General features: G+C 38.4%; 1 protein-coding gene across 1 annotated transcript in view; it reads left to right on the top strand.

Annotated features, from left to right (window-relative positions):
• Positions 1 to 5,584: 5,584 nt before the first annotated feature.
• The window catches only part of SLC5A12 (solute carrier family 5 member 12), a 47,335-nt gene continuing 34,484 nt past the window's right edge, over positions 5,585 to 18,435 (top strand). The window contains exons 1-4 of the mRNA XM_042906626.1: positions 5,585 to 5,923; positions 15,498 to 15,563; positions 16,735 to 16,786; positions 17,627 to 17,694. Coding sequence (XP_042762560.1) covers positions 5,585 to 5,923; positions 15,498 to 15,563; positions 16,735 to 16,786; positions 17,627 to 17,694 — 525 coding nt within the window. The remainder of the gene's footprint in view (positions 5,924 to 15,497; positions 15,564 to 16,734; positions 16,787 to 17,626; positions 17,695 to 18,435) is intronic.

Below are 18,435 nucleotides of genomic sequence, written 5' to 3'. Positions count from 1 at the left end.
AGTAAGCTGAAAATGTCTTTGTCAGAAATAGCACAAACAGCATAGATTTCAGAATTATCCAGGCTGTGCTTGGGTCTAAAACCACTGCTCAGCAGCTATATGACCTTGCTCTTGATCTTGGATAAAACCCTTTTCTGTACCTTTTTTCTTTCCATTTGTAAAATGAGACTATTGACACTAATTTTTACAGATTTTTATTTTTTTATTTTTTGACAAAATTACAGATTTATAGCCAGAAGGACCAAAGTGACATCAAATATGAAAGCGTCAGACACAAGCAAATTCTGTCTCATTTTCAAAGCTTATTCAAAAGTTCTATTTTAATACTTAGAAGCCTGAACTAAACAAGAAATGTTTTTTTTTCTTTATGCTTATTTAGCAAATCAAGCCCATAGCAGATCATGCAAGTGTTTTTCCTTTTTGCTGTCCTATAATGGAGGGTTTGCTTGGTCCTTAGGGCAGTTAGTGAAGGACCTTGACCCTCTTGCCCATTTGCCCTTCCAACTGGATATTCCTTTAGAATGTTCTCCCTGTGCGATGCCAGTAGTCTGTTTTAATATTAAGTAAAATTATCTGCTGGACTTTGAAATTTGCTTCTTCAAGGCTTGAGTCACTACCTCTTCAGCTTTGCTGAGTGCATGGAGAATGAGTGAATGAAGTTTTAACTACAGTCACTTTTAGCTACAGTGACTTTGGGAACTTGATTGGACAGAATACACATTTCAGTTTTATGTGGAAAATGTGAATGGAGGTATATCAATATTTCAGCTTTAAAAAAAATCTTGAAAATTTTTCTTTGAGGTTTTTTCCTTTTTTTCTCAGTAAAACAGGAATTCAACATAGATTATGAAGATGTAATTGATCCTTAGAATTTATACAATTTAATTTAATTTATTGAGTATCTACAATGGGACAGAAACTTCTAGGTACTGAGAGTACCTCAGAGAACAAAATTGACAAGGCCCTTTAGAAAGCTTTCACTTTAGTGGAGGGATGTTGATATTTAAGATATTATACAGTATATTAGTAGAGAATACATTTTTGAAGAAAAAATAGAGCAGAAAGAGGAGATTTGGAAGTGGTTGTTTGCATTTTAAATAAGTTAATCAAAGAAGGTGACATTTAAACAGACTTGAAAAGGTGATTTAGTTACTTACGTTAATCTAAGTTTCTAATTATTAATATGATATTCCATCACTTTTTACAAATGTGATAACCAAGAACCAGATAAAACAGCACAAAATCTACCCTTAGAGTCAGGGTAGAGAAAGAAATTTGGTCTCTTGTTGCAGGTAAGTGTTTTCCATTATATTACGGTAGGGCTTGGGAACACTTTTCCTTGCGAAAGTATGTAAATGAAATTCGAGCGTCAACTCCTGGTTCCCCAAATCCTCCAACCTTCTCAGATCACCCTTCATTTTTTTGTTGTTTTTTTTTAAGTTTATTTATCTTGAGAGAGAGAGAGAGAGAGAACGCATGTGCTCACACATGAGCCAGGGAAGGGGCAGAGAGTGAGGAGAGAGAGAATCTTAAGCAGGCCCCACGCTATCACATGGGGCTTAATCCCACCATCTAGGAGATGATGACCTGAGCCCAAATAAACAGTCAGAAGCTCTACAGACTGAGCCACCAGGGGCCCTAGGTGGATAAAAGAATATTAAATTCTTTTAATATTAGAAAGAAGAAAGAATGAAAGAAAGAAAGAAAGAAAGAAAGGAGGGAGGGAGGAAGGAATGAAGAAAGGAAGGAAGGAAGGAAGGAAAGAAAGAGAAGGAAAAAGAAGAAAAGAGGAAAAGAGAAAAGGAAAGGAGAGGAAAGGAAAGGAAAGGAAAGAAGGAAAGGAAAAAGAAAGAAATGCAAAAACACAAACAGAAGACCAAAAAACAGAGACAAGAAAGCTTAATCTCCTGACTTTGATAGACTATGATACCTAGTAGTCTTCCCTGCCTCAGTGGCCAAGATTATAAAGATTGTCAGGAGGTCTTTCTCCAGTTTTTGTTTCTTCTGGATTCTCAGTCTCCCCTAGGTGTCATACTTCCTTCAACAGTTTTTCTTCCTTATCCCCCATGTTGAACCCAGAGATGAACACATCTTTTCCCTTTGGTGTAATGTTGAAACACCAATATAATATCAGTGATGTAGCAGTGTTTCCATAAAGGTTGCAGGTAAAAAAAGGGAATTACACTCCAGCACAACATGGTTCACAATACAGTATTATTTACCTATAAGTTGATAAGAGAGTAGATCTTAAATGTTCTCCCCCACTGCCCCCAAAATGGGAAATAATGGAATCAACTTACCCTACTGTGATAATCATTTTGCAATATATAAGTGTATCAGATCACTACATTATACATCTAAAACTTATACAATGTTATATGTTACCTATATCTCAATAAGCTAGAAAAAATAAGATTTAATATGAGTTACTATCATTGTTAGAATACCTTTGGTTCTTCTTATACTGGTTTTGAGAAATCCTCACTGGTTTTGAGAGATGTCTGTGCCACCAGTCAGATTCCTGTATTCTGTCTTCACTCCTATTCCACGTGCCCAACACCATTCCCCCAGGTGTCGGGTCTTGCCAGTTTCTTTGCCCTTTCCTCCCTTTGGTAGCATTTAATTTTCTCAAATTCTCTTCTTTTTTCCCATTAGAACTTGTTCCAAGCAAGATGCAAAACTATTTTAAACTAAGGAGACTATTAATGATAACAACAACAAATCTAACCTATTAGGTGGTGGGTAAATTAGATAGTGGAGCATCTTTAGGGAAGAATGTGTTGGGAGGGAAGGCCTTGACATTTTACCTTCTAAAAAAGGTCACAGCACATACAAAGGAATAAGGTACAAATGTTTGCATTTGGAGCACCTGCAAAAGGGAGCTGGAGATATTGGGGTTTCTTCAGATCAAAGAAATACATTTCCTCTCTCTTCCATGTTAATATTTTTGATATACGGATGCACCTTCTAATTGATATAGCATTTGAGTGTGCTGGTTCTTTTGTTTTCCCTGAAAAGTTATTAATAAATTGGTTCTATGCTTTATAATCATCATGAACCTTGCATAGAGTGAGCTTCACTGGGAAATAGAGAATTTGAAGATATTGAATGTTACCAAAAGGAGAAAAAGATTTTTGAAAAATGGGAAATAACTGAGAATGAAATTAATAAGTTGACGCTGTGACTTACAGTCAGCAAAATGTTAAAAGCAAGGAATATTATACTATGAGACGCATGTAGCTTCCTCCGCATGTCAAACAATTAACCATTCTGCTTCTTCACTATTTTGAAATCCAAGACAAATGGAAGTTATGTAGACAATACTGTTTTATTTATTTATTTATACAGAGAGAGGGTGAGGGAGAGAATCCAAGCAGACTCCACACCACCAGGGCAGAGCACAATGAGGGGTTCGAACTCATGAATCTCGAGATCATGACTGGGACTGAAGTCAGATGCTTAACCCGCTGAGCTACCCAGGCACCCTGACAATACTGTTTCTTGATGATGGTTCATTAAAAACAGCAGCACTCATTGCCTCGTCAGCTGCAAGCTTCTGGTAGTTAACCCTGGGACCTCACAGAAGTAATGATAATGTTGAGAACACGTGTTCACCTGACCTGAACAAGTTGTTTACACACCTTGTGGATTGAATATTAACACTTAGTTGGTGTTAATATTAAAGTATGAAGTAGTCAAGTCTCTGAAAGCCAGAGTTCTGATTTTCTGCTGAGACCATTGCAAACAAAAACCTGTTATATAATTAGAATACCTCATGGTAAAAATAATTAAAAGCCTCGGTTAAAATAAAAATACTAAAGACCTAGTTTCCCATTAAAACTGATCATATCAAGTCTGCAAAGTTAGAGAAAGAATTTTAACAACAGGACGCAGATAGCTCCAGGCAGAGACTTTATTTGTAACCAGAGTATTTATTTGTAACTAAAAGCATGTTTTGGCCATCAGAGCTTCCTGTGGCCTAAATCAAATCCATGGAGCAAAGTCAGGAGTGAAGACAGTATCCAGGCTAAAAAAAATAATCAAAGATTTATTCTTTTATCCAGATGTCAAAAGCAAAATCAGAATTTCCTCTGTTTGACAGAAAATCTTTCTGGTTTGGGCCATATTGAATAATTTATATTTTCTTCTTTTGGTTTTTTAATTATATCCTTATTTTCTATAGTGGCCACTATTTCCTGGGCACTATGGACCAGGCCTCGTGCCTATATCTTCCAGAAGCTGGTCATCTACAACAACTGACCAATTCAAGCAGATCCTCATATACGTTCATTAAAATAGGTGAGGATTCTTTCAGAATTCAAAGTGAGTATCATAGGAGGCTGCTTCCCATAGGAGCTGAGGTAGAGAGAGCAGGTGCGAGTTGGAAGGTTCCACAGAGCAGAGGAGACAGGAACTAGACCCTATGGAATGACCAGGCTTTGTAGAGCTAGGGTCTGGGAAGACCGCTGAGAAAGAGGAAAAGTGTGAACAAAATGGAGAAATTGTCGCCCCCAGAGGCTTGCTGGGGACACTTCAGAACAATTGGCAATCTAACAAGATCAGAAACAGGAATCTATAACTGGATTTTCACCTTCCTTTTCTCATTTGTCTGAGTGCTAACTCTGACTTAGCCTCTGGGTACAAGTGTCATAAATGTCCAAATGAAGGGGAGACTGGGAGATAAAACTGAGGACTACAGATGCTTTATTAACAGTTAAAAAATGGTAAATCCATTTTCTGATTCAAGAGAGAAATGACTATTTGTTCAGGAGTACCCTACTATAAACACAAATAATGGCCAATGAGGTAGATATTCTTATCTTTCATTTTACAGATCAGGAAAAACAGGGTAGCAAGTTTGAGACACTGAAAGACTCCTAGTAACCCTTGTAAGGTCTTATTACCCCCTTGCTCCAGATGAAGCTCAGAAAGATTAAACGATTTGCCAACAATTGCACAGCTTGTTTACGATCCGAGCCAACTTGAGCAAAGGTCTCCTCAATACCAGTCCTTTGCTCTTTTCCCTGCCTCGGGCAATCACAGGTACCCATCCCCCGCCCTCCCTTGCTCAGGGGATAAGACACCACTAAGGGTGGTGTTGTGTATTACAGATTCCATTTCACTAATTTAAAATGCTGAGATGGTCAACTTGTATCACTTCCATTGTTTCCCCAGTAATGTTTAACCTTAAGTCAGAAAAAAAAATCCAGAAGATAAAAGAGCATGTTATCTGGAGAGTCCATTCCACCCCCATGGTTATTAATTTCAGAACACATCTGAATTCCTTCTCTGTGGCACATGCTTTAGTCCAGGAGCAGACAGCTCCTGGCTGGGGTCAGATTTCAAGTTCTCATCTGTTGGTACCAATACCACTACCAGAATCTTCTTTGTAGCCAACTCTTGAGGTCTTCTCTGAATACAACTTGGTGTCTGAAGATCCACTCAAGTACCTGTGCTCATCAATCTTTTCAGTAAATTACAGCCTCCTCTCTTGGCAAAACGTCTACTGTACTGAGTTTTGCTTTTGGAAACAACCTCCCTGAGACCCGGTTGAAAGCAACACTCTGGTGCCATAGCTCCCAGCATGGAGGTGAAGAACTTCGCAGTTTGGGATTACGTCGTATTTGCAGCCCTCTTTGTCATTTCCTCTGGAATTGGGGTGTTCTTTGCTATCAAGGAGAGGAAAAAGGCAACTTCAAGGGAGTTCCTGGTTGGGGGAAGGCAAATGAGCTTTGGCCCTGTAGCGTTGTCTCTGACAGCCAGCTTCATGTCAGCTGTCACGGTCCTAGGGGCCCCCTCCGAGGTTTATCGCTTTGGGGCATCCTTTCTGCTCTTCTTTATTTCCTACGCATTCGTCATCATCCTCACGGCAGAGCTCTTTCTCCCTGTGTTCTACAGATCTGGCATCACCAGCACTTACGAGGTAAGACAACTATTACCTGATGTGGGAAACAAAGGCACAAAGAAATGTAGATAGAATTAAATTTTCTTATAACCTGCAGCCCATTGACAAATACTTGAGGCAGGTGGACTAGAACATTTCTCCAGGAACCCCCAACTGTCTTTCTGTTCATGGTTTGCTACAGGGTAAAACAACCTTAACTTGAAATAGCTAGGCCTGGAGGATCCCGTGAGTCTCCTTTAACATGAAAGTCCTTTTGGAAACTTCCCCTGTCTTTGCCTCCCCCAGCTCCCAAGGATATAATCAGTCACTCCTCTCAACCCCAGGGCAGCTCTTTCTGCCCCTGGGTCCTGGCCTGCTCCCATTATTAAAAAAAAAACAAAAACAGGGGCGCCTGGGTGGCTCAGTCGGTTAAGCGTCCGACTTCGGCTCAGGTCACGATCTCACGGTCCGTGAGTTCGAGCCCCGCGTCGGGCTCTGGGCTGACTGCTCAGAGCCTGGAGCCTGTTTCAGATTCTGTGTCTCCCTCTCTCTCTGCCCCTCCCCCGTTCATGCTCTGTCTCTCTCTGTCTCAAAAATAAAAACAAAACAAAAAAAAAAAAAACAACAACAACAAAAACACCTTTTTGCACTGAAGACATCTCAAGAATTCTTTCTTGGCCATTGGCTCCGAACCCCAACACTTCAAAACACATCATTCTCTTCTTTACTTTGGAAGGAGTTGCTCTTTTCTCTCCACTTGAACATTTTTGGTTATTCTTTTTTTTCTTCTTCTTCTTCTAATAACATACATCATCTTAATAACACATTGTAGTTGAAAAACACATTTATTTTCAGGACAATTACACATCACGGTAAAAATACATTTTGTTGTTATTGGGACAAGGTTACCTTTGGACACACAACTGTTTTTCCATTTGTAAAATGAAAGTCTGGAGCCAATCCCAGAGGCATTTCAAAGATTAGATGAGAACCTATCTGTAACCACATTATGCATTGCCTGACTTGTAGGAGAGTTTCAATGAGAGAGAGTTAATGTTATTATTTGTATTATTGACATCATTATTCTAAAAAATATTCAGAACATATACTGTAAATATTGTCATTTTCCAGATAAGAACACTGAGATTTAGATAAATGGCTTAGTGAAATTGTATAGCAGATAAAGCCTACCGAGAGCCCATTTTGTCTTTATCCCTTTCCATTATATAATAGAGCTGAATACTTTAATATAAGTTATTACTATCCTCCAATTTTCAGTGGAGAAATGGTAATGTTTTTTTAAAAAATTAGAAAATATTTCCATGGGGGGAAATGCTAAATGATATGAGGGGGTTATATTAATGAAAAGAAAATGAGGCAGTTTTGATTTTGCCATAATTATCTAGAAAAATAGCATGTTAAACCTTGAATTTGTGTGTCCAATATTTAAGCATGATCCTAAGTCGGTTTCTATGAGAAAGGTATTTATTTTCCTTATCCAGTACGATCCCTACTAAGTCACAGCAGAGGATTCTTAAAAGACCTCTTTTTTTTCCCCCTAAACTAAATGATTATAAAGGATTACTCTAGACTTCAAAAGCCACTTTGGCACAAACTTTCCAGAAAGTTTTAAAACTTGTGATTCCATAGATAATCATACCCCAAATATCCAACCTCCAACTCCCCTCCCCACCAAAACTAGGTAATCAGAATTAGGTAATACAACAGTTACTATTTAGGATGTCATTCAAGGGAAAATGACTAAATTTATACTTAGTCCTAAAATACATATGCACATATCCTCATTGCTCATCATCCTCATTGCTGAAAACATAAATATATCCTTGGTTTTTCCAATCAGCTATTAAGGTTTGACTCCCAAAGGCATTGCTAGCATTAAAAAAAAACACAAAACACAAAACACACACACACACACACAAAACAAAAAACAAAAAACAAAAAACAAAAAACAAAACCTAAGTAACTGCTAGAGAGAGAGAGAGAGGGAGACCAAGGGATATAGAGAGAAGAGTCAGAAAACATGAATTCGATTTCAAAGTCCATTACTTAATAATAGGATGACCTTGTGCAAGTTACCAAGTGTTTATCACCTTCAGCTTCCATGTAGGAAATCATAATTCCCTTCTTTCATGAAGATTTCATTAAGTGTGAGAGAGCTTTTCAAATTATATATATAAAAAAAATAGCCAAATGTGGAAAATAATTTTTACAACTAATTCAATAGTCCATTCAATACTCATTAAGCATCTATGTTCCAGGCACACTCTAGGTCCTAGAGATGAAGCACTGAGGCAGACCCCTGCTCTCATGGCACTTGTTTTATAGCAGAGAAGGTGATCAATAAACATACTATGTAGGACGGTCATAACAGAAATGTATTTGCTATTTAGCTGTGTGCTGAGCACTGCTCTAGGGACTTTACACGTATTAAATCATTTGGCCTTCAAATAACCTTTTTAGATAGGGTCTATTATTATCATCCCCATTTAACAGACTAGAAAAATGAGGCACATAGAGTTAAGTAACTTGCTCAATGTCACATAGCTAGCAAGTGGCAGTTTTTCAAACCTGGGCAGTCTAATTTTAATTTTTTTAAATGCATATTTATTTTTGAAAGACAGGGAGGGCGAGTGAGCGAGCCAGGGAGGGGTAGAGAAGGAGACAGAATCTGAAGCAGGCTCCAGGCTCTGAGCTGTCAGCACAGAGTCGGATGCAGGGCTTGAAGCCACCAACTGCCAGATCATGACCTTAGCCGAAGTTGAATGCTTAACTGACTAAGCCACCCGGGGGCCCCAGGGCAGTCTAACTTTAGAGATTGAATGCTGCATCACAAAGATATCCTGCCCTACTAAATACAATAGAGAAAAGGTAAATAGAATAAGGTAGAAAGTAGGAGTTCTGCTTTGAGTGCAGAATGTTGATAATTCGTGTAGGGTGGTAAAGTGAGACTTCAATGATAATAAGGCATTTATTTCAGTGGGGACCTCTAGAAAGCAAGCAATTGCACCATAGGAGGGAAGGACACCCCAAGCTAAAGTAACCACAGACACAAAGGCCCTAAAAGGGGAGTGTGATTAGCATGTTTGAAGGACAGCAAGGAAATCAGTGTGCTTGGAGGAGAGTGAGCCAAGGGGAGAAAGGAGAAAGATGAGATCAAAGACATAGAGGACCCCATTACAAGGAGTAGCAGTTTTAGTGGGTGTGGTGGCAGACACAGGGAGCTTTAAATATTTATGGGGCAATTTGGCAATGAGTGGGGGACACTACTGAAATTTAGGGAGCATGAACAGGGACACTAGGTATCTTGCAGTATGTAAAACGCATATATGTAATGAATACTTGCACCGTGTGTTTAGTGATTTTTTAATGCCCTCATGTTCAAAAGCTACTGCAAATGGAAATTAGTAGTACTTTGCTACATAATAATGTTAACTTTTTAAAATAAAAAGTTATCCACACACACACTATAAATTAGTATATTTTCCCCAAATTAAAATGGAATAAAAACATTGTCTTGAAACTACTGAAAAATTTACTGAGCAATCCATTCCAGATGTGCTACTCAATACACAGTTGGTTGTAACTGGTTTTAGTCAAGTGGTTCATTTACTACGTTAAACCACTTGCAAATATGTAACTGAGGAGATCTGAGGCTGCCTTTCAATTATAAAATTAATACAGATACAGGAAATGTAAGGGTTTCATTGATTTTAATTTATAGAGTTTGTTGCCCTCTACATATTTTATTTTATTTTTAAGTGTTTGTTTATTTTTGAGAGAGGGAGAGTAAGTGGCGGAGGGACAGAAAGAGAGGGGGACGGAGTATCTGAAGTGGGTTCTGCGCCGACAGCAGCAAGTCTGATGTGGGGCTCGAACTCGCGAACTGCCAGATCATGACCTGAGCCAAAGTCGGATGCTCAACCGACTGAGCCACCCAAGTGCCCCTGCCCTCTACATATTTTAAATTTATTAGTACCCTAATAATAAGAAATTCAGATTGTGTAAAGTGCATATGAGTTGAGGATTGGCTTTTGCTTTATAAGAATTGGCAATCTGGTGCCGGGATTAAAAGCATGGACTCTTGACTCTGTCTATTTGGCTTTGAATGCTAGTGATGCCACCTACCAGTGGCATGACTGGGAAAATTGCTTAACTTCTCTGTACCTGATTTCCACATATGTAAAATAGTGATAATAGAAGCACCTGTCTCAAAGGATGTCTGTGAGGAGTCAATGAGGTGTTACATGCAAATGCTTTTAACAGAACCTGGCAAATGGTAAATGCTGCATAAGAGATTTGTATAATTGTTGTTGTTACTGTCCCCACATTTATACCACTTAAGCTCTTTATAGCAACTTGAATTTACGTTTCTTTGCTCATCCTCCATTCCCTGCTATCCATCCATAGATATCCTTTCCGGGGTCTTTAAAGTGCTAAAGGCTTGGAAGAGGTGGGGTCTGTTTCCCCACCCCTTGAATCTGTGATGGCCTTGTGACTTGCTTTGACCAATAGAGTGTGGCAGAAGTGATGTGTGTATTTGGGCCCTAGGCCTCGTGAGGTAGATAGCTTCTGGTTTTGCCCTCTTGGAAGGCTGTTCTGGTACTGCTATGTCAGGAAGCTGGGCTAGCTTCTGGAGGATGAGTGAACACAGAGAGGAGAACAGAGGCACCCCAACCAGCAGCCAACACACCTAGCAGACATGTGAACGAGGCCATCTGGACCTTCCCACCCAGCTGAACTTGCAGCTGATCGCAGCCCCATGAGAGGCCTGGGGAAACAAGTAGAAAAATAACCCAGCAATTCCACAAAAAATGATGACAAATATTAAATCCTTTTTTAAATTTTTTATTTTTAGTTTTTTTTTCTTTTAATTGCAGAATAGTTGATTATGTCCTTTGTTTTGAAGCCAGTGAGTTTCTGGGTGAGTACTATACAGCAATAGCCAACTGATTTAAATGCTTTGATATAAAGTGGGATTTTTGAGACTAAGATGTGCCATCTGTGTGACATTATCATTATTCTGTCCCGTGTCAAAGCATAAGGAATTGTTCTCACCCTCACGTTATAAATTAGGCTCAGCTCATTTGCAATATCATACATTTTTGTTATCTCTACTTGGACAGTTTATAATTAGTCTCATCATGTTGTCTTCACTTCAGTTAAAATTATTTCCTTCTTTTTCTTATCACACGCTAATAAATACAGTCTGTTATTATTGCCCTTCGCACTAGTTTATAGGCTGGTGTTTGCCTGCTTTCTCATTTTTCTTGGACTTCTTAAAAACTAAATGGCTTCGGAATTACTTTTCTTTAATCCAAACTTTTTCATTATAAGAAGGCACAGGCTACTACTCTTAAAATATCATCCTTTATAGTGGTTTTTAAGCATTATAGATGACATACTTTGGAGGGTAAGTTTGTTCCCTTTTAATTCTCCTTTTACACTTGTATTGTAGTAACTATATTTAAATTTTCAGAAATTAGATGTGTAGGCGTAAGATGTCATTATCGAATATTATTTCAGCATAGTAAATGCTGTTATAATATGTTTGCTTTAAAATGGATATTCAAGGTTTGATAGGGTTTTAACCAATGCTATAAAGCCTTTTAGGTCATTGTGAGGATTGACTCTTACTCTCTGTGAGATGGGTCATTACAGCATTTCGACAGAGTGACATGATGTGATTTGTATTTTGAGTGTTGCTCTAGCTGGATGTTGAGAATGATTCTAAGGTTTTGACTGTGGAAGCCAGAGGTCTAGTTAGGAGGTTCTTACTGTGACCCAGGCAAAAGCTGATGTTATTGCAGTGGTAAGAGATGATGCAAGTGGCTATATTTTGAAAGTGGGCATAGGCACCAGGATTCTTGTATGAATTGGATGTGGGGAGTGAGAGAAAGAGAGGAGTAAAGAATGGATCCATGTTCTGTGAGTTTGAACCAACATAAGAAGTTGACTTACTCTTTACTGAGATAGAAAAGAATGTAGCTTGATCAGGTCTGGGGTTTTGAAAATAATCGAATATAATGATGGTAAGTGTTACCTGTGCTATTTTTGAAAACGAGCAAGAAGCATGCAACCCTTTGGTTGAACTTTCATTTTTACTTAGACTGTAGTAATAGATAGATAGACACCAAAGAGGACCATTGATGGAGGGAGGAGCTAATTGAAAGACTGGGTAAATGCATTCATTCAGATACAAACTTATGCAGTTGGAATTGTCTCTCTTGTCTCGTGTAAGAGAAACCAGAGGGTTAGGTCAGAGTGAGACAGCGGCAAAGCTCAACCTAGAATTCAAGGAGTCTTACTTTTGATCTACATCTTTTTTTTTTTTTTTCACATATGTTTTTTCTCAATACTGCCTCTCAGGTTAGACTGAATGGACTGAATTTCGTGAAACTAAACAAAGATGTTAAAACCCTTGACTTCGTCCAGATTTCTGTAGCAGTTTCCTCACTGTCTTTTCATTTTTCAGGAACAATCTCCCCTTTGCTTTCCCAAACTTCAGTGTCATCCAGTCCCAAAGTCAACACCAAATATTTTGGGGCTTTACTACGATATTTTTCCACTCCTGGTATGATTTTTTATATCAGTTATCTAATGCTGTGCAACATACCACCCCGAAATAAATTTCTTAAAAAAATAATTTTATTTGCTCACAATTCTATGGGTCAGCAATTTGGTCTAGGCTCAGTAGAGTCCAGTAAAATAGTCAAGTTCTCCTCCTGGTCTCATTTAGGACCTTGTATATGACTGCCATCAGCTAATTGGTTGGCTAGTGGCTTGTGGGTCTAGGGGAACTCAGTCAAGACAGCTTATCTGTGTTACACTTGATCTCATCCTCCAGCAGGCTACCTTGAGTTCTTTTATGTGATGGGGAAAATATTCACATCAGCAGGATACACCTTTTTTCACGAGCATTTTTAAAGTTGCCAGTTGGATTATACTTGCCTTAAATTACATTCCTCCAGAAGCAAACCTTGAGACAAGGATTTGAATGCAAATCATTTTGGGGGGAAGTAATTTCATTGAACATGGCGAAGCAAGTGGCAGTTAAGGAAGGAAATGGAAGGAAATGAAGCCAATAGAAGGTGTGTTTTTGAGCAGGTCACCACTGTGAGCAATTGAGGTTCAAATCTTACTGAGGATCTCTGGGAGACATATGGATCATGTCTCAGGGTTGTCCTTCCTCAATGGCAAAGAAGCCAGAATATTTATTTGTCTAACTCCCTTTTGTCACTGGCTTTTGGCCAATAACACCCCCAAGCACTTCTAGCTTTCCCTGTGCAAGAGCTGAAATAAAGCCCATAAGCAAATGATCACAGGTGCATTTAGATGCCATCAACATGTACTGGAAATGTGAGCGCCAATAAATTCAGGTGTTGCATCCACAGTGACAGCTACAGTCATTAAGATCCCATTATATTCCTGTTGCTATACTTGGCTTTATCAAATACTATGCCACTTGAGACTTATAAGCACCAGTTTTAGAAAAAGAAAGCCGTTGTTTAGTGCAGTAAATGAATCTTCTCAAGGGCATATGATTTGAACCTAAATTGTCTTCACCACAAAAGTTTTGCACCATTTTCTATCCTATGACATCTGAGAATTAACTCTTCACTGACTTCCTTACCTCTTTAAGAATATTTTCCTTATATTTGGTGCCCTTAGTTACACACCCACTAGACTATTTCCTGACTCATACACAGTGTACTGAATCAATCATCTGAAGAAAGAGGGTCTGCAAAGAATATGGTTATTTTCTTGGAGTAAGGGTTGATCAGGGTAAACTGGGACATGTGTATTAGTATGAAGTTGAGTAACAGTTCTGCCAAGGGAGTTACTTTTAGGTTTCAAAGAAGGACCCATCTTATGCCTTGAAGCAACAGTTAGGTATCATTTCCAGGAAAAGAAGAAACCAGTAGTTAACTTCTGATTTAATAAAAAAATATTTTTTCAATGCGGGTAAGACAGAATTACAACCAATTTGAAACTACTACCAAGAAATTGAAACCTCAAGTCACATTTTCTACTTAAAAAAAAAAATATATATATATATATGTATATTTAAATAAATAAATAAATATTTATTTATTTTTGAGAAAAAGAGAGAGCAAGCAAGCAGGGGAGGGGCAGAGAGAGGGGGGGCAGAGGATCTGAAGTGGGCTCCACGCAGACAGCAGAGAGCCTGATGTGGGGCTCAGTCAGACCCACAAACCATGAGGTCATGACCTGAGCCAAAGTCAGACTCTTATCCCACTGAACCACCCAGGTGCCCCCATTTTTTACTTTTCACATTTATTTTGTTCACTCCGTACATGTTTATTATGCAGGAGAAGACAAATGCTAGTGTAGTCTAGAATACTTACTCGGAAAGACCTTTCTTGACCTCCAACAGTAAACCAGATCCAGCTATTAACGTGTGCACAGCTCCTGGTAGTTCTTCTAGAACATATCATACCTGAAGCATCACTTGTTATTAGTATAAATTTGTTATTGGTCATCTCCTTTAATTTGTAAAATCCCCTAGGGTTCAGATTATATCATATTTGGTATTATTGCATGTTAGAATGCAGTAAGGAAGTCAGGTAATAATTATTTAATAAACGAATGAATATATGAAAGATGAAAATAAAAGTGAATAAAATAGAAGACACTGTTTACATGTATCAGGGAAGGTAAGTGTGATAGGCTGAAAAATGCATCGCTTCCCCTCTAAAAAATAAAAGTCAATATTCTAATCCCTAGACCTGTGATCATTACCTTACATGATTTAAAAAAAAAAAAATGGTCTTTGCAAATGTGATTAAATTAAGCTTCTTAAAACAAGAGATTATCCTGGATCTATCCAGGTAGGCCCTCTGTACAGTCATATTTACCTTTCTAAGACAGACACAGAGGGAGGATAGCCAGGAGATCAGGCAATGTGACCACAGAGCCACATTGTGATGGAAGTGATGGAACCAGAGTCTCAGGAATAAAAATTATTTTACCGTTAAGTGAGTAAAGATTCTCTTCTAAAGCCTCCATCCTGCCAGCACCTTGATTTGGGCCCAGTGAATTGATTTTGCACTTCTGGTCTCCAGAGTCTCGAGAGAATGCGTTTCTGTTACTTTAAGCCACATCAAATCCGTGGTAATTTGTTATACAGTAGCCTTAAGGAACAGATACAGTGAGATACATGAATCCAACATCAATACGCAAGACAGCAGGTGATCAAGTTTAATGTAATAAATAGTGTAATATAATTGCTCTCAGAGCGCAGAGGAGAAAGTATAGGTAGGAATAGGCATGGCTGCTGGGCCTGTGTTCTTGAAAGATGACTAAGAATTGGTGAATATGTATATATATATACATACATATTGGTAGAGAATACCCAGTGCGCATGAGCACTTTATCAACGATAACCATTGACGATTTTAGGAAAAAGAGTGACATGATTAGAACCTTGCTGTAGCAGAACCAATGTGCCAGATGTATGGTTGATGGAATGGATGGGCAAGGATTGGAATTAGGGAGATCATACGAGAATCTTCTGAGCAGCTTTTGTGTAAAACTCTGACTCTTTGCTTGTCCTTCTCTCTGTTCTTTCTAGTACTTACAACTGCGATTCAATAAACCAGTACGCTACGCAGCCACTGTCATCTACATCGTGCAGACGGTAAGGGGAAGAGGACCATTACAGTTGCAGAATGTGTGGGGTGAAAAGAGATGGGTTTGTTTGCTTCAGGGGACAATTCATGAAACTAAGGGACAGACTTAATGCCAAGAGGAAACTACTTTCTTCCAAGGATAGCACTTGTGAGACATGTGATTACATTGAGAGTTATCCACATTGTACAGATCCCGTATATCCACCCAAATAATAAATAACAAACAGGTGTATATTATAAACCACAGAGGAAAAAAACGTTAACAGTTTATTTAAAACTTTTCTTTCACTTGTAAACATTGCTTTGGATATGAAATGGTCCAGTAACTGGTTTTTCACTGGTGAACTGTGTTGAAACAGGAATGCCCATTTTGCTGAAAATAATTTTAAGACAATATTCCCTCTCTCCACTTTTGGACTTCTCTCCTACTTCCTAGGCTCTGGGCTCCTTCATGCTGCCCCCCATTTGAGTGTGGCACGCTGTTGGTTCACTTCCTATGATTCACCAAGTACTTTTTGCTGGAAAATAATCTTCCCTTTCTTAATCAAAACTCCCACTTACCAACTGAAGAATTTAAGAGAGAGAAAATGACAAAAGCAGCACTCCCTGACATGCCCATACACCTTTGCCTTTTAAAACCCTCACACCAGTCTCTAAATGTTGAAATCCCATTTAAAAGGAAATGGGGCTGCACTCATTTCCGTCAGTGTAGTGGCTACAATCCTGGGAGTCCAAAGATGAGCCCACCCACGTTGTTATAGTCATCCCTGCACTGTACTCTCTCCATTCTAAAATCCTTATTTCAGCAAGCTGCAAACATGAGGCTGAGTCATTGCGATATATGCATGGAGGCGGGGGTGGGTGGAGAAAGCTTACATCAGAAACGTACCTGGAAGCCTATTTTTATATCCTTCAGAAATACACCATATCTAGCCATAAAATCTCAACATTCATAGCACTCTTGAAAGTCCAATGCTCTTCCTCCATCTAATGCTTATGAAACCCTTTGCAAACTGATGACAGTGATCGATGATTTCAAGATTAGAGTGGTTGCCAGTGACATGTCCAGTGCACATATTGAGGGAGATACCTCTCTGAGGTCAATAAGGAGCCTTTGAGGCAGCTCTCTCTTCCGTGTCCCCGTTCACACTGTTCACCTGATTCCTGTTTCCCCACCAGATTCTCTACACAGGAGTGGTGGTGTATGCCCCTGCCCTGGCACTCAATCAAGGTGAGTTACCCATACTCCCGTGGGTACTTCCCATTGTCCGTATGCTTACATACACCTTGAGAAATATGCATACATCTCGGGGAGACATTCCTGTGGTTAGGGGGCTCTAGCGACTGCAGTGGTCACAACATAAAGCTCCAAAATTCCAAAACTGAAAATAATGGAAATCATTAGTTGCTTCATTTTGCCTACGTGGTTTCAAACACCAAGTTAGATTGTCCTTTGTTTGTTTATTTTTTTAATCACTGAAAGGGTGGCAATTTTGGTATTGCATGCACAAAGTCATTAAATTAGTTTATAATGTATGATCCTGCCTGAGTGATTTCATGAAGTAGTTGATCTGAATATAGGTGTAAAAGGTAGTTGTAGTGATTGTTTTAAGAATTATACGTGACATTTTTGAGAGAATAGAATCCTAGAAACAAAAAAATTTAAAAATTTAATTTCATAATGATACCTATAATATTAGAAGTATTCAATATTCAATTTAATCATTCTATGTACTTATATCAAGAAATATTTACATGGCTGATGTTCAGGTGGTTTCAAAGCACTCAGACAAAATCTGCTAAGAAAAAGTTGGTGCAAAAACTTGAAGTTGCAGAATGTTAGGAGAAAAACTTTGGCCATTAATATTATCTAAAAATTAGACAGGGAGTTGAAGTATAACAATGCAAAACATAATCTTTATCAGAGGTGAATTTAATAAGAGAAAATTCTAATTTGATTTCCATTTGCCCACGAAGAACATTTACAAAAATATTGTGACTTTTTCCTCATATAACTTGCTCTTCTACTTTTCTCAGAGTAACTTCTTTCAATATTTTTCTCCTTTTCTAGTGACTGGGTTTGATCTCTGGGGCTCTGTGTTCGCAACAGGAATTGTTTGCACTTTCTACTGTACCCTGGTACGTATCTAACTGTGAAAAAGTATTTAGCACCAACTCCTAATATGGGATAAGGGCAAATCTCCAACAACAGGGTGTCTATTTATAGCATAAATTACTATTCCAAAGTTCAATAGAAATATGTTGGCTTATCCATCACAGTTTCCTGAGGAAGGTGCTGTTGTTTTATTTAAATTTCTTTTCAGTACCATTGGCAGAGTTGGGGTTCTGGGCTCATTCGAGAAAGTCATGGCAAAGAAAAGATTTAATGAAAGAAGTACCTCCTTGATCAGAGAATAAGTGACCATATGCAATTGCTGAGAAAAAAAAAGTGCTTGTTAACAGTAATTATGAACTATAGGTAGCATATACTTCACTGCCTAGTGATTGAGAAAGACAAAATGCATGTATGAATGATCAAGGATGCTGGTATTTTGTAAACTTGAGGATTCCAGAGCTTTTGTCTGTTATTTATGGATAATCTTGGATTACATTGACATTTGACTTAACACATGCTCGGCTTTTAATCAAGGAAGCTGGGTGGTATTGGCACATATTTATATAATTGTTAAAATCAGTTTAGTTCAAAAAAAATTCACTGGGCATCTGTTATTTATCATGCTCTGCAAAGAGAATCTTCATTCTTCGGAGTCATTGGCAACCATATACAGAGGCTGTAAGGAACCAGTTAAAAATATGACAGTTTTCAGATAGCTGGATTCTCTTTTCTCCTCTGTAGAGGAAAATAAAATCATCCTATAT

The sequence above is a fragment of the Panthera leo genome, chromosome D1 (assembly GCF_018350215.1).
Source record: "Panthera leo isolate Ple1 chromosome D1, P.leo_Ple1_pat1.1, whole genome shotgun sequence".
Lineage (NCBI taxonomy): Eukaryota > Metazoa > Chordata > Mammalia > Carnivora > Felidae > Panthera > Panthera leo.
The sequence above is the reverse complement of the archived record's forward strand: the minus strand, read 5'-3'. Positions and strand labels throughout refer to the sequence as shown.